At 37.3% G+C, this 23,247-nt stretch overlaps 2 protein-coding genes across 2 annotated transcripts in view; one reads left to right on the plus strand and one right to left on the minus strand.

The window, feature by feature from the left end:
- Window positions 1-7,837: 7,837 nt before the first annotated feature.
- mettl14 (methyltransferase like 14) lies at window positions 7,838-18,810 on the minus strand. Its single transcript, XM_041784191.1, has 11 exons — window positions 18,624-18,810; window positions 18,084-18,172; window positions 17,613-17,700; window positions 16,641-16,718; window positions 14,755-14,842; window positions 14,582-14,672; window positions 14,301-14,442; window positions 13,094-13,186; window positions 8,920-9,036; window positions 8,518-8,728; window positions 7,838-8,402 (listed from the first exon to the last, which is right to left on the minus strand). Exons 1-11 carry the CDS (start codon window positions 18,687-18,689, stop codon window positions 8,095-8,097), a joined length of 1,371 nt encoding a protein of 456 aa, XP_041640125.1. The 5' UTR covers window positions 18,690-18,810; the 3' UTR covers window positions 7,838-8,094.
- A 1,026-nt stretch (window positions 18,811-19,836) lies between these two features.
- Window positions 19,837-23,247, plus strand: part of prss12 (serine protease 12) — a 37,197-nt gene continuing 33,786 nt past the window's right edge. The window contains exon 1 of the mRNA XM_041785558.1: window positions 19,837-20,266. Within this exon, the coding sequence (XP_041641492.1) occupies window positions 19,933-20,266 (334 nt within the window). The 5' untranslated portion in view covers window positions 19,837-19,932. The remainder of the gene's footprint in view (window positions 20,267-23,247) is intronic.

Raw genomic sequence — 23,247 nt, forward strand, 5'->3', positions numbered from 1 at the left:
GAACAAAAAACATTTGCTGCACTGAAGATTTTCAGAGCTCAGTGGCCTCCATGACTCTCAAATGGAAGAAGTTTGGAACAACCAGGACTCTCCCTGAGCAACTGAGGGAGCTGGGCCTTAGTGAGAGAGGTGACCAAGAACTGTACGGTAACTCTGACTCAGCTTCAGAGATCCTGTGTGGAGGTGGGACAAGGACAACCGTCATTGCAGCCCCCCACCTGTCTCTGAGCACTGCAGGCAGTTCACTCAACCTCATGTCTTGGTTTTTGCTCTGATATGCATTGTCAGCTGTGATGACTTCTATGGAGAGGTGTGAGCTTTTCCACATCATGTCCAATCAGTTTAATTTACCACAGGTGGACCCCAATCAAGGTGAAGAAACTTCTCAGAAACGATCAGGGGAAATGGGAGAAATCTGAGCTAAACTTTGAGTGTTGTTTGTAAGGGTCTGAATATTTATGTAAATATGATATTTCAGATTTCATTTCTATAAAAATCTGCAACAAAATTTGAATCTGTTTTCACTTAGTGATTATGGGATACTGAGTGTACATTAATGTGAATAAAACTGAATTTAAATAACTAGCATCAGACTGCAACATAACGAATTGAAAAACAAAATCAAGGGGGTCTGATTTCTTTCTGAATGCTATGTATGGCTGCGACCCATTCACAGGCTAAACTGATAACTTTAAAATAACCACAGGCCAACTTTACGCGTAAATTAGTGCCTTGGGTGCAATTTAGGCTAAACAGGTGAATGTGGGCTTAACTGCCAGAGTGACAAAATGTTGTAAAAGCAGTTTCTCTGTGCTATGTGTCTACAATGAGGAAGTAGTAATTTATTCTTCACCTGCAGAATCCTTTTGACTTTACATTTCAGAGATAAGATTTGTCTAATCTCTTGTACTCTAAAATTTAAGTTGACAATGGTACGTTGTTCTGCAAGATTTTTGGATGTTTTACATGCATGCAATTGGAATGTCAAATGTTAAAAAGAGCACAGGGCATATCAAGTTGTCAAAGCTAAAAGTAGATTGTTAAAAAGGGGGAAAATGATTGGCTTTAAGGCACCATACAGTATAATCTATACATTAGGACCAATATCTTAACACTGATTCTCTCCTCGTAGCCAGTGAGCCAGGAATCTTATCAACTGTTACTCTCTCATGAAGTAATGGTCAAACCACAAACTGAATGTTAAATGTTTCCTTCATAAAACATTAAAAAACAGACTATCAGGGAGAATTTGGACCAATAATGATTTCTCAATTAACATTGGACCAACTGCAAAAGCCTGTGTTAACATTTTCCCCAAAACAGTTTACATAAGCACTACATGATCCAGTTGAACAGACACCGGGAGATTTTTTTTCAGGGGAGTCATTTCAAGGACAGGGAGAGGAAACTTTTAAAAAGCAGGACTTTGACCAAAGGAAAAAAAAAAAAAAAAACATGTAGAAAGCAGTAGTCTGAACGTTAATCATACTTGGCTGGCAACAGAAATTGTCCAAACTACAAATATGAAATATGAGACTTTTCTCTTCAAACTACACAGCTGTGCACATCTGTGTACATTTAATTAGGCTTACTGTAAAAAGCCTGCATAGAAATTTTCATCATCCTGTTTTCTTATTGTTAAGAAGGCATGACATGACAAAATCATGCCATGAGATAGCAACAACATGCACATCTCTATTCATCTGGCAAGTGCTACATCAAAGTCAATATGACTTTAGAAGGAAGATAAGATCTTGGTAGATCAAAATCTTTACATTATCATTTGTACTACTTTTTCAACAGGGGTTAAACAGAAAAAAGTTCCCCATTAAATTATGGTCCTTTCAGTTATAGAGCCTTGAAGATTATGTTAAGGTAGGGTTAAACTTAAATTGCACCATAAACAAACAAACAAAAAACAAAGTGACAAAGAAAGAAACAGTGATTAGTAATTCTGATGATGCAGTGCTACATCATTTGCCTTATCTTTTGTGTCTGCATACAGTAGGATCCCATTTTAAAGTACATCACCTTTGCTCATCATCACATTGTAACCTTGATGAACAAGTGGTTTGTTATTCAAAAACAAAAAATTAAGAGCTGGGCATAACTGAAAAAATATATACATTAAAAAAAAATAAGTGTAGTGAAGTAAAGCTCTTTCACAAAGTACAGCCTTAAATTCTATCAGACAAATGAGTTTAAAAAGAAAAATCTTTCTCAGCAAAACTTGATACATAACTAGCATGTTATTTCAAAGCCATTCCTGGAATTTATTTCTTTATCACTCAGTTGGAAATTGTTAATTAATAATGCATGTTTCAAAAAAACATCAATAGTTTATTTGTTTTGTTCTGTTCTACTTTTGAAAGGTGTTATTTACAGTTCTACCAGTGAGCTTCAAGAGAAAACAGGTAACAAGCATATAAATTAATATGCATTAAGTGAATATTCAAATGTTCTTACCTAAATTATTCCAACTCCAAATCTGCAGAAGAGCTGAAAGAATCACTAAAGTTCTCTGTTGAATTCTGTTATTCACTGCATGGTACACTCTAGGAGTAGCACACGCACATGACCTGGACCTGGTCTTCTTCAGTCAAAATCTACGAACGAGAAGTTTTTTGTGCGTTAAGACTATTTTCACTAATTTGAGGGTTGCTTAAGTTGTTTGACTTGTTCTGTCTCATTAGCGTTTCAAAAGATTTAAAAGGGACAAAATGACACGAATGCACATTCACTCACAATGTCCCTGAGGCCACTTTAAACAAATGGGAAACTGAGACAAGGGGAAAAATAGGACCTACAAATACATACCTACAAATACTTACCTATAAATTTAGCTACTGAAATTTCATGTTATTTATGACTATTTATCTATTGCTGTTTCCTTACGCAAAGTTAGAAGGTTCCATAATTTTCTCTATGGAGCTTTATTATGACTTTTTTCCATGATCAACATAATCCATCAATGTGCAGTACCAACAGTTGGTTGAACCAAAAAACCTTTGATGAATTTCTTAATAGTTAATGTCTAGAAATGTGAGAAACTTTTATTTCAGGAAAATCTGTTGAGGTGTGTAAGAGGAAAAAAGAGCCTCATAAGCAGATATGTTTCCAGATCAGTGTCATTTAGCTGATTACAATCATTCAACCTTTATCTAATCTCAAGAATCATAAAGGGCATGCCCTCATTTTCGATGATGACGAGAGAACAGCAAGAATAATTAATATGCATTAATGAGAACAATTACCAATTGTCATCTGTATAGTCAAAAATATTTCCTTATCTAGTTTTAAACTCAACCAAAGGAACAAATGTTTGCAGTTCTAGTGTTAGTTGTAAAGTGTTTCATGTGAACACAGCAGGTAAGCTAAAAGCATTGGGTGTGTTGGATGATATCTGAGATAAATAATATTGACTAAATCATTTTCAAAGATGCAGTGATTAAATAGAATTAGGGCAGAGGTCAATTTTTAAACTGAAAATTTTGCCAATGGCTGAGCATTAAACAGGTACAGCAAAATAAACTTAAAACAAAATGTAAGGAAATTTGTGTTTGGTACATTATTTCTTTGTTGTAACAATGCTTCTTGGTAATAAATTTAATACCGTTGGAAAGCCTGTTTATTACCCTTTTAAATGATGCCACATTCGTAAGGAACATGCATTTGTGGGATGAGCAGCAGAGCTGAGTATGTGGGTTGGGCCCATGAAAAATGTGCCAAATCTTCTCTGCCAATGCCAAACAGCTGATTCTGCCATTGACTTGTTAGGTGTTTGGTGGAATGGATGATTGAAGTCTGAAGAAACAAGACATATTGACAATTTAACAAACAGACCAAAACATCTACTCTGCCAAACATAATAATAATAACTGCTGCTAATAAAGAAATAATTAGAGCGGCAAATCATGTGTGCTTCTTAACAAAGTGGTCCTGACTGAAATGGTCTTTTAAGAGACTATTATTTCAAACTTAACCTAAAGCGGGCTAATAGCAGGGTGCCAAAGTTTAGAAGTAGACTTGATCTAATATGCCCAAAAATGCCCCTTGAATCTGCTGGATGCCAGATTAAGATCAAATGATTGCTGTGAGGCTTTGTCTCCAACTTTTGCTATTTAGTAATAAATAATAAGAAGCCAATATCAAACTCATCTCTTTTAGCAAAGATCATTGTTAAGGGTTTATCAGCAACTTTAAATCTTTCACACTTTTCAGTCTAAATTTCAGCCACACCAAGGTAAAACAACATTTTTTTAGTTCTAAATAATGTTTTCTGTTAGTTGCTTCTGGCTTCTTAAATCCTTGTTTCTCTTGGTCTCAGCTTATATACCTGAGTTCTTATGTTGTCTGGATTCTTATGATGTTTGGGCTAAATATGTTAGTTAGGTTTCTGTTTTTGTTCTTTTTGGTTGGGGTTTTGCTGATGTTATTTGTTTGCTTTTGTTGTTGGTAGTTTGTTTTCATGGTCTTTTTTTCTAGGGTCCTGCTGCTTGGTTCTGTTTGCTTCTGCTCATGGCAAAGCACTTGGTAAACCCTTGTTTTCAAAAGTTCTGTAATATTAGCAGTCACCTGAGAGGTGATGTGTTAAGTTTCTTTTAGTTTTACTTGATATCAATGCCGTTTTTGACACAGCCGACCACGGCTTACTGCTTGACTGACTGGAAAATTGGATGGGGCTTTTAGTACTGTCCTGAATCAGTTCAAGACATTTTGTTTCCTTGGTAATTATAAATCTGAGCGTAGAATGATGACAAAGTGTTACCCAAGGATCAGTTCTTGATCCTATTCCTTCCACTATTGACATGCAGCTCTAGAATATCACACCATGCCTTTAGATGATACACATCTGTAACCTTGAAAAAAAGATGGATTGACCAGATTCCATGTCTGTTATCTGGCAGATCCATTCTGCTAATCGCCAGACTCAAACGATTGTGCCGGGTTTGAGAACAGCATTGACCAAACAAGCCACAGCTATGGTGGGGTTTTGTTGCCAGTAGCAATTGCTGCAGCTGTTGTAGCATTTAGCTTGGATGTAGCTATGGTATGGCGGCAGTTTTGTCAAAACGGAACCACATTTCTTTATAAAATAAAGACCAAAGAACAACACTGAGAGATTTTTGTGATGGAAAAGATCTTTTCACTCTTCTCCTGACCTGCAGCAGCAGAAGTTTGCTTTAGTTTTGGGTGAGGTTTAGCTGTACTGTATGCAGGTATATTCATCGGCTCTTGCTGGTGTAGCAATTAGCTTGGATGTAGCCTTTGACTCCATGGTACCATAGTCTACAAATCAAACCAGAAATCTGGATATAATCATGGGCTTCAACCAAAATTTAAACAGCCACAAAGACAGTTACAAAATCAGCTTCTGAACAGAATCAAAATATTTTTGTCTAAAGAAGACACACAAAAAACTTGTTCATGCTTTTTTCTAAATTAACCCCCTTAAAGCCTGTTGTATCATATTTGATACATACTTTTATGATACCTCTATCAAATCAATATGATCAATAAATCACTGGAAAAAAAAATCTGAATACAAGCTAATAAATGATAAAAATGCCCTCAAGTAGATTATCAATTACCAAAAACATCTAATGTATAAAATAGATACAAAAAATATAAATGTTACATTTTATGGATATTTGGATTTTTGGATTTCAATAGAGAGTTAACTAATTGTTTCAGTTCCAAAAAATGAGAATTTTCTTGCTATGATTTGTGTTTTCAGGCTTTAATGGGTTAAGCTAGATTAGATTTTCAACAGTCTGAGTAAAAGATCCATTAGGGAGCTGAAGCCCATCCAGAACACTGCAGCCACTGTCCTCATCAATACCAACAAAGTAAAACAAATTACACCAGTCCTCAAACTTCTAAAATGGCCTTCTGTGAGTCAACAGACTTTAAAGTTCTAGTCTTGGTTTAAAGAGCAGTAAATGGTCCAGACTCCTCCTAAGGTCCTCTGGGACAAGTTTACTCACAGTTCCCAATCTCAGAACCAAGCAGTGCGAGGCAGATCTTGGATTTGATACTCCTTATCTGTGAAATCTGTGGATGGTTTATTGGAATGAATTCTAATGAGTTACGACTTTTCAGTTCAAAGAATGATCTATTTAAATTGGTTTCGATTAAGTTTTACGGCTGAATTTAAGGATACTTAAACATATCTGTGCTGCTGATTCATTTCTTCTGATCTTACATTTTAATATGGGGAAATTATTGACAATTATCATGCTCTCAATTTTATATACTTTTTGCTTGTACTACTCACTGTGAATGTGTAAAACATGCATGTTATCTTATCTTATTGAATTTCCCTCGGCATTGATAAAGTATCTATCTAAATCTGTTTCACATTCTGCACTGGGATGTACAGGCCTTCCTTTCACTTAAATCCATACGCAGCTTTTGTATGACACATTTGTTGTTTTTTCAGTGGTTTCACTTGTACCTACCTTTTCAATAAATTATATGTACATTTTGACAAAGATTTTAAGTGTTGCTGCATTTCTGTCAGTTTTGTGCTCTTTTGGAAACTTCCCTTTAAATTAAACAACCACTGAAAATGTTATGTCTGTCTTTTACAAGGCTTTTATGACATTCTTCTGCATGATCACTTCATTAAATCATTTTTTAAAAGAAGCATTACTTGTAATACTTGTGTACAAGAGTTTCACTTTCACAAGTGAGTCAAAATTTAAATGAAACCTTAAGGAAAATGGAGAAGCGGTACCACTGAAGAATAATTATGCCTTGTAGGAATCACAGAACCTCTACCACTGAAAATATGTTCGAGGTTTTCTTACCACACGTTTTATGATGTTTTAAGGATAATTTCTTCTCCCTTAAGAGGCATAACTGCAGCAGATCTAGAAAAACAAGGATACTTCAGAGAAAATAAAACTAAGCTATAATGAAACTGTTTTCTCTGTGAGGCAGTAATGGGGCACAACAGTGCTAAATTTCATGCTGACTACAAAATGTTAAAATAACCATGTCAGTATGCTGATATCACAAAGGTATGTTTGCCATTTCAACATCATAGTTCTATGGGTTCAAATTCTAGCATTCGCTAAATGTTAATGTGAAGTGTAGGTGTGGAGACTGCGTTACCAGTTTTAACCAACATTCTCATGTTAAATCTCTAACCTAATGAGCCTCGGTAATGTCTGTAAATTCTGAAAGTTATTGCTGTTTTTCCTGAGGAGGTAATGTGTGTCTGTACCAAATTTAATCCCTACAGTTCCAACTATCATAAACTTTAAAACACTGTGGTAAAAGGAGAAGATTAAAGACAGAAATATGTCAAAGTTTAACCCTGCCTGTAAAAGGTATTTACACGTAACTTCTTTTAGCCTCTAGCTGTTTCAGGCTGTTCTAACCTCTTGTAGATGCAACAGTTGAGTAACAGAACTAAACAGACAAAAGATGAAAATGCAATTGAGGAGAATTAAAGGACAAAGCTATGTGGAATTTCTTCAAATGTACCACTCCTAACCTGTGCCTGGGTGACATTCTTCATGCATGCTCGACAGCATGCAGCCAGAGCATGAACACATGATGACAGCCAGTAAGATCTCACTGAGCTCATAGAGCCATGCTCTGACCTGAAATGTGGAAAATTTTAAAGCACTAGTCTCAGATAACCATGCAATGACTTTAATAAAAAGTGTGAACTTTTTGAAAAGCAATTAAACCATTATAAATGACTCATATGTGTTATTGTATAGTCACAAAGTTAAAACAACACTGTTGTCTCTAATTATGAGGGAACTTAAACATAGATCAAGCCTCCTTAGCAGTACATGTATTAAATCATTACCCAAACATGCATGTGTAAAGACTGTTTATTTAGACAATACATACTAATTCCTTAGTTAACTGTATATTGAAAACAAATGACAAATTGTCGTGTCACACACTAAACCTACTAGGACTGGGTGTCTATCAGAACTAACATTAAAATCAGGACTTAATAAAGGTACAGGGTTCAGTGGTTGATGGTGACTGCAGCAGTAGAAGAAGACACAGTCAATCACAGAAAATACAGATGGGAAGTTTTAGCACAGGTTCGGTAAGGTTTTTCCTCTAGCGAGGTGGGAAACCCCTATGAGGCCCTCCTCTGCCCCTGAACCCTCCCCTGTCCCCACGGAAATTTGGTCGATTTCTTTCACGTCCTCTGTCTCCGCCTCTTCCTGCATTTGGCCCGCCACGTCCGCCTCTTGGTGCTCCACCACCACGGTCTGACTTGAGCTTATTAGGCGGAGATTTGGGCCGCAGTCTCTCTATTTCCTCAGTGCAGCCAGACAGGTGAGAGTTAGGCACAACAAAGTGTGCGGCATATGTCTCTGGGTTAAAGTTGCTGTTTGTCAAAGTAGGACCCACTGTCAGCCAGCCTAAAGTAGGGACACAAAAACAAAAGGGATGGGTGTTAAGAAACATGTAATGAGACAGAGGAGGATGAATAAAAAGAAACATCTGAGCAACAATCTGAGAATGGGTCCATCTCACCTGGTCTGATGGTTGAATCTCGTCCAAATAGATGCAACCTCCTGCGGCCCAAACAGAAGTGTTCAATGATGTGGAAGATCTCCACAGGCTTCTCTACATTTCCCATCTCAGGCTCTTCTGTTATTATCAAGTCAATGTCCACGTTGGCATGGATGAAGTCGCCGTCAGTGCTTCTGCGCACCGTTCCTTTGATTCCCATTAAGCAGTGTTCCTGTGGAGAATGCATCACAAATTAAAGTCTGTTCTAGTTTAACTTCAATCCATCATGAATGGATGATACCCAATGAGGCAGCTTGAGCTTTGGTTGGACAAAAAAATCCAGAAAGATAAGATGATGTAAATCTTAATTAAAAATGTTACAATGTTTTAAAGTTATGATTGGCCAGTGTGTGTACAATGTACCTTGGTTCTCTGGAATACTGCCTTTGGGTCCAGGGCTTTAGTCTTGCCTGGGTTATTCTTGTTCGTCTTGATCCAACAGATATCCTCACACCGTCTAAAGCCCCACTTCCTTAAACACTAAAATAGGTGTGATAAAAGGTAGACATGATAGACTGGGAAATGCACAAACTAAATATGTGTTCACTGCAATGCTGCTACAATTCACTTATTATGCATGGATGAAACACTAATCAAGACATGCTTTTTTCTGTTCTACTTTTGCAAGCAGCATGAAATAAATCATAAAAATACAATTAGAAATTCAGCTATTTAGAAACATTATTTTTAAGTTTTTAAGAAATGCATGAACTACATTGTGCTTAAAAATACTCACAGTGAATCTTTTCATGTTTCCTCACAAAGTTTCTCAGTAAATACCACTGAACATCAGGATTGGTTTATGTATCAGTTTTTCTGGTTCCTGATCTAATTTCTGCTTACTTCCATTATTATTACCACAAAGAACTATGAAGGCCTATTAGTGCCACTCTTAATATAGAACAGGGTTGTCCCGATCCCGAGCGTATGTATTGGATTGGAGCGAATATAAGCATTTTTAATTGATCGGAGATTGGCAATTTGATTCAATCAGCCCAGCCGATCATTTACATCACCTGTTGTAGACGGAACACAATTTGCGACAGGTCGTAAACGCACCAGTAGCGGTAGCAATATTAGCATTCCTGTATTTAAAATGTTGTTGAATTTTTCAAGTTTAAAAAGTCATACATTTTGACTTTATAAACTCCAAAATAGGTTTAGAGGGTTAAAACTGATGAGAATCCAAACACAAAACAGTGGTTGGCTAGCCCCAGAGACAAGTCTCTTTTTAGTCCAGATTGCAATGATAATGTGATGACTAAAATCACAAGTACTTGCTGATAAGTCCCAGTAAAAAAATGTAAATTTGAATAGGCTCTTTACTGCAGTACTTGTGTAATGGTATGATTTTTCTTCGGCAAAACAGAGGAATAAGCTGCTCCAAAGCTTGTTTAGATTATCAGATTATCACCACGTATGTGACATTTCGGGCCCTAGCCCTTCATCAGACATTGATGATGATTTTTCTTACACACAATATGCGATTTTCAAATATTTAGGGCCTGAGCATCAACCGAGGAAAATTTCTGTATTTTTGTGGAATTGTGCAAGTCTATCAAGCGGGCCCCTATAATGAGATAGGGGACTAGGTAAGAGCTACGTGCATGAAAATGGGTACACATATGTATCATGGTTCGACAAAAAAAAAAAAAAAAAAACACGTCCTTTGGGGCCATCTAAAATGTGCAGGAAGCGCACTACAAACAGCTAAAGATCAAAGTTTGGCGTTTTGGGGCGATACACAAGTTTCATATTTTAACGAACTAGTTCAAAAGATTTAATCTGATTGACTCCAAAATGTTTTTGTTCATTTGAGACAACCTTGAGATTGTGCAAGCTGTGCAAACTGTGACTTTTCACCATAGGGCGGGGCCTTGACCAGAGTCCAAACTTGATTATTTTGGTACATTTTTTAGCAGTGAAAATACATCAATAATGCCTTTTAACTTTTTAATGCTTTATATCAATCATCACCAAACTTCACAGGGATACTGAATGCATCCATACCTTAATATCATTACTTTGTCACAGCGCCCCCTTCTGGCAATTAAACATTTCCCCCTCTGATTTTTAAAATTTTCCCTTTTAATATCCAGCCCCCCGCACACAATTCAGCCTAGGCTTATGATTTTTGGTTTACATATGGGTAATCATAAGATGTACAAAAGAGCCTCTGGGGCCATGCCCAAATCCCAACAGGAAGTTGACCAGATTCATCTCAATTTCAAAATAAGGCATTTTTTGATGGTCCCAAGTGGCTTAAACCTAATATCCTATGGTCTTCTACTCTTTTTTTTGCAAAGTCGACAGTATCACACTGAACACGCACACAGACACGTGGGTGCTAGGGCCCTTCAGTGATGCTTGCAGCCCTAGTTTAAGTTTTGGTTCAGCTTAAATGTACAACTTTCAAAGCTCAAAATGTTTTAAATTTCTTCTCAAGAAATTAAGAGATCCTCTTGTTTTTTAATTTTTCTTTTTCAGAGAGGCTCGAATATACTGTCACAAAGAACAGTCTCATAAATTTTGTCTATTCTGCGCTTTGGTCACTTTAAGAAATGGCATAAGAAAAGGAAAAACAAAAATATGATTAAAAGAAAATTCTATTGGACAAATATTCCTTTGTTGGTTCCCTTTCATGTCCTACAAGCATTTTCTTTACCAGGTATAAAATCCCAAGTGTAAAATACCATTTTAAAATAGATTGAACTCATCTGTGACTGTAAGAGAAAGGAGGGAGAACAAGTTAAACCTTTCCACATTAAAACCTTTCTGCATGCTCATTGTGGGTCATGAAATTGAAAAAAATCCTTGCAGAAAAAAGCTTACTGACCCTTTTAAAGGGTGCCATTAATTCCCCCTGGTTTGTTATTTAGGAGTGGTGGCCTGATACCCAACTTTGGGGCTGAACGGGGTATTAGTCTTTTTATATACAGTATATTTAATAGAATAATATAAAAACAAAAATGTTCCCTCTACCTTTCCCGTGACAGGGATTCAGGGGCAGAAAAGAAGAAGGAAACAAAGATTTGAAGCAAGAAAAGAAAAATATTTTGTTGGCATTTTAAACTTTGACTTTAGACATCTATTTTTTATTTTAGTCATTAAACAGTAAAGATAAGCTTCTGTGTTAAAAATGATAAAGCTAAAATTAATACCAGATTTTTTAAATAAAGAAAGCCTATTTTAATGCAACATGTAAATATGGTATTTATGCAAGCTTCATGCTACCCTTACATAAGTCTGGAGGACCCTCACAGAAAATTTTGATTGTTAGAAGTTTTTTTTTCCTGTAGATGTATTTATATACACCAGTTGATCATTAAATCACTTGTTTCCACCTATTTCATCTATATGTCATACTACAAGTAGCCAACATTACTCATTAATTTCAGACTTGTGCTATTACTCACATAGAAGACTAATGAAAGTCTTTATTTTCTGTTACTTCATGTCAGCATATTTACCATGCTTACATGATTTGTGTCTGAAAAAAATAAGTGTTCTTAAAGTCTGAACCAAATTTTAAATTATTAGAAAGCATGTTTTCCAAATGATAAATAATTGTGAATTGGTCATCTTAGAGCATATTTCTTTTTTTACTACACAAGTTGGACTTCTTGTTTGAGTTTACCAGCTTGTAGGGAGGATATTACAGTTATCACCAAACTTTGAGGACTGGAGGGAAAACTTACAAAGCGCTGTCCTCTGTACTGTGCAGCAAACAGAACTCAACAGGTGTAGCTCAGTAATGCCGGTAATTCGTTCTGTGTCACAGATGAGCTGGCTACTTCAGCTTATTGTCGACTATCAGAGCGCTGAGTCTGTATCCATAAGGGGTTGCAGTAAATTTATGAACTGGGTGTCAGCTGTCAACCCAATTGCATGTTCAAAACACATACCATCAGTTTAGAGATGTATATCTTATTGGCTGAAAATAACAGGGAAATATAAAGAAGACATTCCTGCTCTGCTGAAATGAAAAGTGTGCATAAATTAGGCTACAGAAACTTAATGAATTAAGAATTTTGTGCCTTGAGAGGGACAAGGGGTTGGTTGGGGTGGGGACCAGCCACACTAAATGAGCGGTAGAGGAAATACTTTGCACAAGAAAAATCTATTTTCAGAGCTATGACTCATCTGCACTGACAAGCTCAAAAAGGACATACGTCACACCAACAGCAGACAAGCATCATCCAAAGAAAATAATACTTTTTTTTAAAGGTTACTGGACATGAAGCATGATGTCCCAGCTTAAGGTGGGGGGGTTAAGCCTTCAATAGGCAGGTATGAACAGACGTACTTCAAAGGAATTCAGAGCTATTGTCCTAACCTTGTACAAATACTTGCTTAACTCAGCTGTCAGATATCAACTGAACCAACAAGTTTGTGAATGATCCAAAAAATGTGGCGCAGTCTTAAAAAAAAGAAAACACAAAACTAGTCTTGCCATGGGAAAGTAGTTCAAATACAGGATAGTTTTTATACAGAGTCCCTGTGTTTGTGTGTATTTTTCTAAAGTAGGTTAAGTTACCATTCTGCCCAAGTCCAAGCCTTCACCAGAGCCACACCAGAGAAAGACAAAGGATCGCAAAGCTGATATCTCCTCAATTTCCAGTTTCATGATCTGTAAAAAACAAACACAAGAAAAACAGAAAATGGGATGTTAAGAGAATAGAATGAAGCATTCAGAATGAAGCACCATCCACTAAAATAATATTTTTTATCAGTGTGGCTAAAGCATTGGATGATTATTTTGATACAACTCTACATGGGTAGAGTCACTCTGATTGCCCTTTTATAAGACAGGCTAAGCACAAACCTTTATTATTCCTTCTAAGACTCAACCTTTAGTATCAATTGCACCTCATCTTCTTCTAAGAGAGCTTGAAGTCCAACTACTACTCAACAAAAAGAGGAATCACAATAGCATCTCTAGCACTAGTGCTGACCAAATTGTGCCAATTAAAGAAGATGCTTCTGATCACATTTTGGCTTGGCCATAAAACTTTGGTAGTATCGTAGATAGAGTTTGGCGACCTTCTGGTGCTTTTCCATTACACTGAGCAGTTTGGCTCTACTTGGTTTGACCTGGCATGGCAGCCAAGGCAGTAGGGGATCTGCATTTCCACCACATCTGAGCTACCGGTTTGAGAGCGCATCTAGAATGGATAATGCAGTGTTTTGAGTAGATGATGTTATAGTAAGCATTGCTTTGTTCAGCCACAAAAAAGCACTCTCTGTTTATACTTCTAGTTCTTTCGTCTTCTATTGGTAATCCCGCAGGTATTTCAAAGTTCGACGCATCAGTTGCTACTAAAATACATCTGCAAGGCATCCCCGAATGATGACGAACTGCTGTGATGTCACTGCGGCCCACTTGGAGGCGGGGCAAAACTGGTGAGGGAAAAGTAAATCAGCACAGCTTGGTTTGGATCGACACGGCCAAAAGTCATAGTGGAAAAGCCTTATTTATGCCTATTTTACTAGAAGTTGGAACAAAGGCCTAAGTTTCACTCTTAAAGTATGCTATGAATGAGAAATAAAAATAAACAGCCTCAAAGTCCCAACAGATCCATCCATAAGAAAAGAGATGCAAAGATGAAGTGCAATCGATTTGACTTAAAGGAATCAACAAGGGTTTTACTGAAAAAAGAAAACCAGGACAGAACAAAACATTAACAAATGAAAAAAAAGGAGTTTCATGCTACCACAAGGTGCTACATAAGTTTAACACATACATCATCCCATGTCCAGAAACGTTCAGTGTGACTGATGCCTGACTCTCTGTAGTATTCCTCTAAGGGAGGCTCAAGCAGAATCACATCAAACTTGCACTTCAAATCCTGCAGGTCAAAGTGCTCTGGGTCAGCCTGGAGGTACCTAAGTATACAAACATAAACATTAAACTCCAAACTGTAAATTCCACAGTAAAATGGCTACTGTCTTATTGATCAACATCATTTTCTTAAGAAGAATTACACTGAGAGTGAGGTCACTCTGACAGTATCAATTAATATACATGGGAGGGGTGTTGGTGGTGGAGATGAGTTCATCCTTCAGTCTGATCAGCTCTCGCAGTTTGGGGTATTCTTCAAATCTGTCAGCCAAACCTGAACCACAGACAACAAGAATATGAGAACCGGAGAACAGACATGTACATGAAGAGAAACATACCAAGAAGTAAATACTCACCAACATCTCTGATGAAGTTTTGAGGCCTGTGCCCAGTGTCGACAAAGTGCTGACAGTAGTCATTGTGAGGGTTCAAACTCTGGGTGCCCTGATGAAATATATATATACGCATATATTTATGTACAAACACTTCATATAAAAGGGCTCTTTCTTTCAGAAAAAAAAATATGGATTTCCCTGAATTACTGTGATAAAATATTTTCACTATAATGTATCTTCAGAAAGAGACGTCATGTGCATCATAATAAAATGTATGTGTGTGTTCACAAGAGTGGCTATGAGTCATCCATTAGTGCTCTTAGTGAAAGGTGGCTTTCTGGCTCTCTGCCTGTCATCAAACTGGTTCTAGGTTGTAATCTTACCAGTTAAAAAACATCAGCCAGCTTAGAACAACAGATTGATGCCAAGCAATACACTAATGACTATTACTGACATACCATAAAAACCCATTTACTTTGAATAAGTCCAGAGATGTCCAATAATCACACAGAATACACACAGTATAAAATCACACAGAAACTAAATGTACAAGCCAAACTATCCATGTTGGGGACAAGAGAGGAAACATCTGAACTTCCGAGCTCAAATAAGCAGCCAGATGGGTGCAGTACTTTTGGGAAGGGCTTAACAAATCTGAACTGATAACTGATGCATGTCAAAAAAACAACAACCCTGCAACAACTTCTAGTGTCTAAGTATGGCACCAGACTTGTTTATCTAAGTGATCCATGCAAGAGATATAAATCACTCGAAACCGGGGATTTTTCTTGTTTGTTCTTTGTGAAATGTCATTTGATTTCACCTGAACCATGCTGACACACCTCAACATTCATTCTTTATCAACTCCAGCAAGCCGTACAAGAGCTCGTACAAGAGCTCGTAAAAAGTGTTTCGATTCACTGTTAATGATCCTAGGGATTAGGGCTGGGCAATTAATAGAAAATTCAATTAAACTGCAATATGGCCTGCTGCAATTTTCAAATTGAAAATGGTACAGTATTTTATAAACTTTAAATGTTTGTCAAATACCAGTTTTAATACATTTTTTTGCAGCAGAGATGGCATTAACAACACATTATGCAATCGTGGGTCTTTTTTTTTTTTTTTTAGAATAGTTTACAAAAAATCTTACTTTTCTTGTTTTTGTACATGTTTGTCTTTATCACATTAAGAATAACAAAAAAAAATAATCATTTCCTTCAGTACCATTCATATCAAATATGCAATATTAATCAAAATAATCACAATTAGACTTAGTTTGATCAAATACTGTGCTGGCATAGAATGATTTTATTGCTCGTGTTTTTTGAAAAATACACAAGATGAGGAACTTGAAAAAGAAATGCACAGTAAATCGCAACATTCGGAAAAAAGATTGCAATTGGATTATTTTCTCAAATCGTTCAGCCCAACTAGGGATGCACAATATTCTCAGCATGAAATCAGTACTACTGAATAAGAGCTGTAAAAACTAATACTTTTAAAGGCAAAATTCAAACATCATGCATTTGTACATACCATACTACCGAACTTTATTTTTCGTTTTTATTTTAAATAAATTATGATACATTCTGTTTTCAGTGGTTAAAAATTGCAGTGGTTTATCATGCACTGCATGTCTTAGATCCAGTTTTTCAAACTAAACTCTTTTTTTAACATTTGTCTTGTAAGCTTCCTCATAGGGAGCCTGAGGGTTATGAATACACTGCAATGTTTCATTGTGTTTGTGTGCATGTGACAACAAAGGCAAATAAAATGTCCCCTGAGACTTAAGTCAAACAATCAGGAAATTTTGACTTATAAAATATGTGACAAAAAGACACATATGGGAAAATATGTAAAAGAGTATTTGTGTGCATCAAAGGAATAAAGAGAAGGTTCCCAACCTTAAGGAAAGTACTTGAGTCCTTGTACACCTCCTCATATGGGTTACTTTCATCTGGCTGCTGCACCTCCACCACATCCTTTCAAAAAAGGGAATACACTGTTACTTTAAAGCTTTTTTTAAATTGAGAGCCTGCTCCATGTGTGATTAGAATATGACCACAACTACAAGGAATTTGACCACAAAGCACTTTATTACGTTGCAATCATGACTGATATGCATAACATAAAATATAAGACTGAACAGGGAGATAACAAAATAGATGTCAATGCATTAGGATGATAAGAAGGGCTTACACTGAGATTTGGAGGGAAATTATTTATCAAATAAGTTAGATAAGAAATATGTGCAAAAAAAAGGAGGGATATGCATACATGTCACATCCCCCTAATTTCAAGAAAATCTGAGATTTACTTGGTGCATTATGCTCCAATATCTAATTTGATACATTCAACCTACACGTCAATATCCATTAAGCCCAGACAGAAACATGCAGACAGTTTCTGTCGTCCCACCAACGGAACAATTTTGGGTGGCCAGCGGCCAAAAGAAAGAAAGAAAGCTACACACAAAAATGGAATGAGGACATCACCCAAAGACTCCCCATTGACTTGTCTCCTCTTTTAAAATAATTAAAAACTGAATAGTGTGACATCCGTGGACACAGTCTCTGCTAACTCTTTCACTGGCTACACTAAAAGACCAAAGGGAACCACACCTTTTGTTTCCAGTGCCCTGAGATTCCAGCACAACCTGAAGTTTGTGTCCCCCACCCCCATGCATACTTTCTAGCCTTATCAGATTAAAGTTAACTATTTTTGTCTGCCCTCCTTTTCCACTTGTCATGTTGTCATATTTTTGTTTTTTTCATATTAGTCACTGTCAAATGTGTTTGTTTGTTAAATAGTTTGATGGTAACCATGGTTGTTCTTCATTGCTCTCATATAGCACAACAACATATGACTGTATTCACCTTTTGTTCTTCCACATCTTCCTCTGTGTCCTCTCCTTCAGTCTGAGCCTTTCTTTTGGAAGGTGCTGCTAGACTGTCGAATGAAGCCCTGCAAAATAAACATGTCTGTGAAACATGCCCTTGTCTTTCTGACTCATTAAGGCATAAAATCAATCTGCTGTTTGGCAGTGCCTGGAGATGAAAAATTGCCAGGAAAGCCAACTAACAGGAAAGGCAAATGATGCTTTATCATACAAACTAGTGACAGGAGAGAGAGTGTTGATAAATGTAGAAACTAAGCTTTTAAGTCCATGGCGCTAAAAAAACACAGATTAAGTACAGTTATGCATCTGTTCACAGATGAAGTGTGTCTCTGTGTCATAGGTAAAAGAAGTGTGTACTTATGAAGAAAATATGAAAATTACATTCTCCCAGTTAATGTTCTCTTAACACTACTCCCTTTTAAGTGGTGGGAATTCAATCATATATTACCTGTTTGTTTCTCTTGTCTCCTCTATTTCTTTTAGTTCATCTTTACTGTTGAGTACAGCTCCAATACTGTCAGCGCTTTCAGCTCCCAGCTGCGGAAGGAAAGGTATGAGACAATCAGAGCAGTTATGTTTTCATATCTGGTGGCCAGCTGTCACATTTCTGGGTTGTTTTAGCATTAGTATTGGATTCCACACATTGTGTACGACCTGTGAAATATTTCTGGCAAACCTTGTAACTCTGTTACATGACCCCTCAATCACAAGTCTCATGTTCAAATAGAATTACTTCATAATTGCAGCATGTTGATTTCATTCATTCATCCTTGACGCAAAACTTGTTTGCTCTGGTGTTTACGTAGATGGAGGTGGATAGACTTTCTACCTAATTGTAAGAGACGATATTTTGCATATGTTAACTCGAATTCAAGAACGCTTTTTCCTTGTATTCACATTTTTTGTCATTCGGAACTCTCACACGGACTGGTAAAGTTGTTAGGTTAGCCACATGCTAACAACAACAGTGGGTTCTCCGTCCACTTGCCTGTTGAGCTAAAAGCTGCCGCCTAAGTTTTTGTCTCTCGCGGATCTCTTGCAGTCGACTGTTCATTTCGTCCCTTTTGGTGTTACGTTGTTTTTAAACTTTATTTATCATGACCGTATAGCTACAAACATGACTAGTTTGCTATCACGGATGTTAGCAATCGACCAAATGTAATACCGCTAAAATTCACAGTGGGTATGCTCGTTGTGTTGACCGGGTGGGGCAGTGGGGCAGTGAGTTAGGCGGAGTTAGACACTGGAATGATATAACAATCTCAATCATTGATTGCTGTTGTTGATTGGTGTTTACTAGAATATACATATTAGTACAGTGTTATCTCGGAAGCAACGTGGAGGTGGATTGAGCTAGGAGAGGTTTACAAACTTCAGACTCCGAGTTTCGGCGTACGCTGTGTATCACTTTGAACTCACGCCTGTGTTGCAATAGGCGCGATTGGATGACGTTTTCACATGAGACGCTCGTGTTCGTCCAATCAGATGATTTTGTATTATAGACACTAGAGGCGCCATGCATTCCAGTCTCATCCGTCTGCCTCTTCCTCCCTTTCTTACAATGAAATCATTACTAACTGGGTCTTTTGCCCCCTCTTTGTCATACTAAAAAAAAAAAAAAAAAAAAAAAAAAAAGAGGTTAAGCCTCTTTGTTTAAACATTCATTTTTCACAAGTGATGCGTCAACGTCTCAATACTTATCCTTCAACTTTTATCTGGTTTATAAGAAATGTTTACTCTCTTTAGTGGAGCAGATAAGAGTTTATATATGCAATTTTTGGGGAGAAAAGATCAATGTGAGATAATTTTAGAAACAGGCTTAAATATACTAAATAAAAAAAAAAAAGACTGAACTGAATCAACTTAAAATCAAACTAGTTGCGCAACCATTTGAGCAATCCAACCATGCCTTAGATTAATATGGATTTCAACATCTGTCGGACAATGAGCTATTTGAATTATTTTTAATGCCATTATTTGATCTGTTTTACTTTTCAAGTATAAAAATTATTTTTTATTTAGAAGACGAGCTACTTAATAAACAGATCAGGTCGAATGGCATTAACTGCATAACGGAAAAAAAATCGTCTGCCCTTTATGTTGTCAGATTCACAGAGGGGGGCTGTCTGCCCTTAAGCCCACGTAAACGGGTGTTTCATTGATCCGCGTCGTTTTTTCTCGGTTCTCACTCTGGACCCGCTGCAGCGATGAGGCAAACTGAAAACCGTCTTCTGAGCTGATGTTAGAGGCTACTGGAATACATACACCCATCGATAGACCACATTTGGACTCCTAACATGAATTTGGCATTTCTTGCTGTAATTGCCGCGCTTCAGATTGCGAATAGCGGTGTGTGTTTCTCCAGCAGCGTCCCTTCATTCATCCTGCCGTTCACAGACTGCCTGCACAGCCGTGGGAAAGACGGTTTCTACCGGGGAGCAATAGATGTCACCGAGTCCGGGAGTCGGTGCATGAACTGGACGGAGGTGGCCGGCTTCAAGGAGCGCTACCCGGGAAAAGGATTAGGAGAGCACAATCACTGTCGCAACCCTGACGGCAGGATTAGACCCTGGTGCTTTTTTAGGAACCAAAGAGGGAGAGTGGACTGGGGCTATTGCGACTGTAAACAAGGTAAACAAATGGGCACAAGAACACACAAAACAACAAAACTACAGAAACCCAGGTTCTAAAATATGTAGATAACATAACTAAAGCATAGAAGCCAAAAACAGCATCGCTTATAGGCAGCAGAAATTATGTTGATTTAAAAGTCAGGACAACAATCCTCAGAAACAGTAAGTAGGCTGCATGCAATATATATGCTGTTTCTACTTCCCTGAGACAATAAGATGAGGGAACTGTCAATCATTTTATCCCCAGAGTTGTGTCCAACCCAGGAAGCCTAGACTAATTAAACTGAACACACCCTCATGTCCCAGGTGTGTGCACATGGCAAGTCTAAGCACATTTTTTGCAGTAAAAAGTGCACAGGTATTTGCTCACAGTGTGAGGTTGGCCAGTCCAGATATCAGCATTATAAGAGAGTAAAAAGACAAGGCGACATAAAATCTCCCTTCTAACAAACAGTTTTAAACATGGAGAGCGTAATACCTCATAGCTTGGAGCACCAGATGCTGCTACAAGGAATAGGCTACAGATATGATGGCAAAATGGGCCTCTTAGCTCTGGATTTATGAAACATTAGTGGTGAAAGGGAAAGACTGTGAGTTTTCTTTCTGGCACAGGATGAGCAGCCAGTGGTATTTTTAGTTTTGGAGTATGCCACTAAAGCATATGTCATTTATCCACTGCTAAATGACATATGGAATCAACATACATGAAGTCTTTTACCAAAGAGGTTGCCTGATATAGTTTTGAAATTCTGTACAATGTACAATAGTCTATCAATAAAGAATACAGTAAGGCAACACACTAAATATGCTCTTTAATAAAATACTTAGGTTTGTTTATGGTGAGCAGGGGAAAGTTTTGACTCAAGCACAGAGTTGTGTATTGGAATTTATTGGCACACTCTCTGCTGGCATCATAACTCCTCTAAAATATACCGGTACACAGGAAAGAAACAGATATTCCCACAATAGAAAATGTAACAAATCCACTGTAAGCATGCCTAATTCAGTTTTTTTTTTTTTTTTTGCACACACGGGAAATAAGTGATAGAATAAATTGCATGGCAGTTGTGCATGAGGCTAAAACCCCTGTGAAATAAACATCTACAGTATGATGTATCTCTACCCATGCTTTGGAAACAAGGTGCTTCCACTTAATTCCAGAGACGATAAGGTGCTGTCTCTGAGACCTAGGTGAAAAGCACTTTTTGTTCACTTCAGTTGAGTGGTAGTGAGACCAGTTACAAAGTTGAGATAAATACAGCTGGTGCCTATCGATAATGTATAGGGCTGTCAAGATAAATCACATTAATCATGATTAACTACGATCCACAATTAGTGCACTAATTATTTTTAATAGTGATTAATCTCATGCTTTATAGTCCCTATTAACACACTTTGGTTAAGCTGCTGCAGCATCTCCCTGCAGCCACAGTGATGTAAAATAAGCCCACCACTGCCGCTTAATGTCTCATTCCATTTTTAAAAATGCACAGACAGCTTAGTGGTTAAGTAAAAAGTCACCTGAACCTTGTGTTACCAAACATTTACCTTTTTCTGTTCCTTTATTTCCCTTTTAAACCATAAGTTCTTAATTCAGTGAATAAGTTCATGTCATAATCTTGGATCTACCTATTAAAGCAGGTCTGTATTCAAACAAGAAGTCAATTCCCCTTAGTTAAAGACAGAAAAAAAAATACAAACTGACACAAGAACATTTCTAGATTCAGAATTGTGGAATTTTGAAATGTGATTAAAGGGGACATATTATGCAAAAATCACTTTTTCAGGCTTTACTAGCAAAAATATGTGCCCCTAGCCTGTCCACAATCGCCCCAAGTACCAGAAGAATCCATTCCCCCTCTCCCCTTCTCTTTCTCCACCTTTCAGAAAATGTGTGCTAAAACAAGCCGTTATCAGATTTTACACTAGTGACCTCACATGGGGATTAAGCACCCGCCCCCAGGTTTGGTTGGCCCTCCCCTACATGGAGGAAAGTTCCACCCTCCTCTCCTGATCTTCCTCTCCGCTACCAGCTGAGATGCTGGATAGCTCAGTGGGTTACCCTGCTGACTACAGTCTGGGAGAATGATGGTTTAAATCATCCATTTCCTGAGAGGGGCGTGGTCAGGAGCAGAGTCAGACGACTCATTAATATTCAAAGCCACAGACACAGAAACAGCTCGCTCTGAGCGGGGCTGAAACAAAGGGGTTTTTAGACATGCAAAAAATCTAATACTGGAGTGTTTTTTCAGCAATATACTTCACAGGCATGTTTTGGGGACCTCTGAGACCAATATAAACTTGTCTTAAAAGGGTAAAATATGACCCCTTTAATGGCAATTAACTACAGAAATTCTGAGATTAATCATGACTAAAAAATGTCTTTTGACTAGAGGCATAGTTAGGGGTTTTTGGCCCCCACAAATAAGACATTTCTATTTTAGAAATAGAACTCATGGGGATTGTTTTTCTCATGTTGTGGTAGTTTTCTATACTATTTTTGCTATCTTTAATCTATCCTTGCTGCTCATTGAACTTTTGGATGGCTTTGACACCTTACAAGTGAACAGGGATGCAGTACAGAGCCTCTACACTCTCACTATAAGTAAGCCAATCTCTTCCTGTTTTCTCATCCTCATTGGCTGACTTTGAATATTGAAGGTAATTTGGAAATGGCTTGCCTTCCTTTTCTTTGGGTGCCATTTTTGTTATTTCAGCATCTTTATAGGCCAGTCTGCAACCAACTGTCTCTCTCCCAGTATTTGGGTTCCAATATTTATTTTACTCTATTTAATACAAGTTTAAGTCCATTGACCAATTTATTTAGTCACTTTTGATTCAATAATGACATTAATAACTAAGAAAACAAAATAAAGGCATTTAAAACCAAACTTTTCATATCAGTAAACCAACTTCATTCTACGCACATGCTTAAAAAAAATGGTTTTAGAAAATGTTTATCTTTCTCATTGGTAATTA

Source organism: Cheilinus undulatus, linkage group 4 (assembly GCF_018320785.1).
Source record: "Cheilinus undulatus linkage group 4, ASM1832078v1, whole genome shotgun sequence".
Taxonomy (NCBI): Eukaryota; Metazoa; Chordata; class Actinopteri; order Labriformes; family Labridae; genus Cheilinus; species Cheilinus undulatus.

Coding starts and splice junctions, on each gene's coding strand:
- mettl14 (XM_041784191.1), bottom strand. CDS start 18,689: ATGAACAGTCGACTGCAAGAGATCCGCGAGAGACAAAAACTTAGGCGG. Junction 14,843..16,640: donor ACTCAAGTACTTTCCTTAAG/GTTGGGAACCTT, acceptor ATATTTCATCAG/GGCACCCAGAGTTTGAACCC. Junction 13,187..14,300: donor GTTTCTGGACATGGGATGAT/GTATGTGTTAAA, acceptor TGTTTTTTACAG/ATCATGAAACTGGAAATTGA.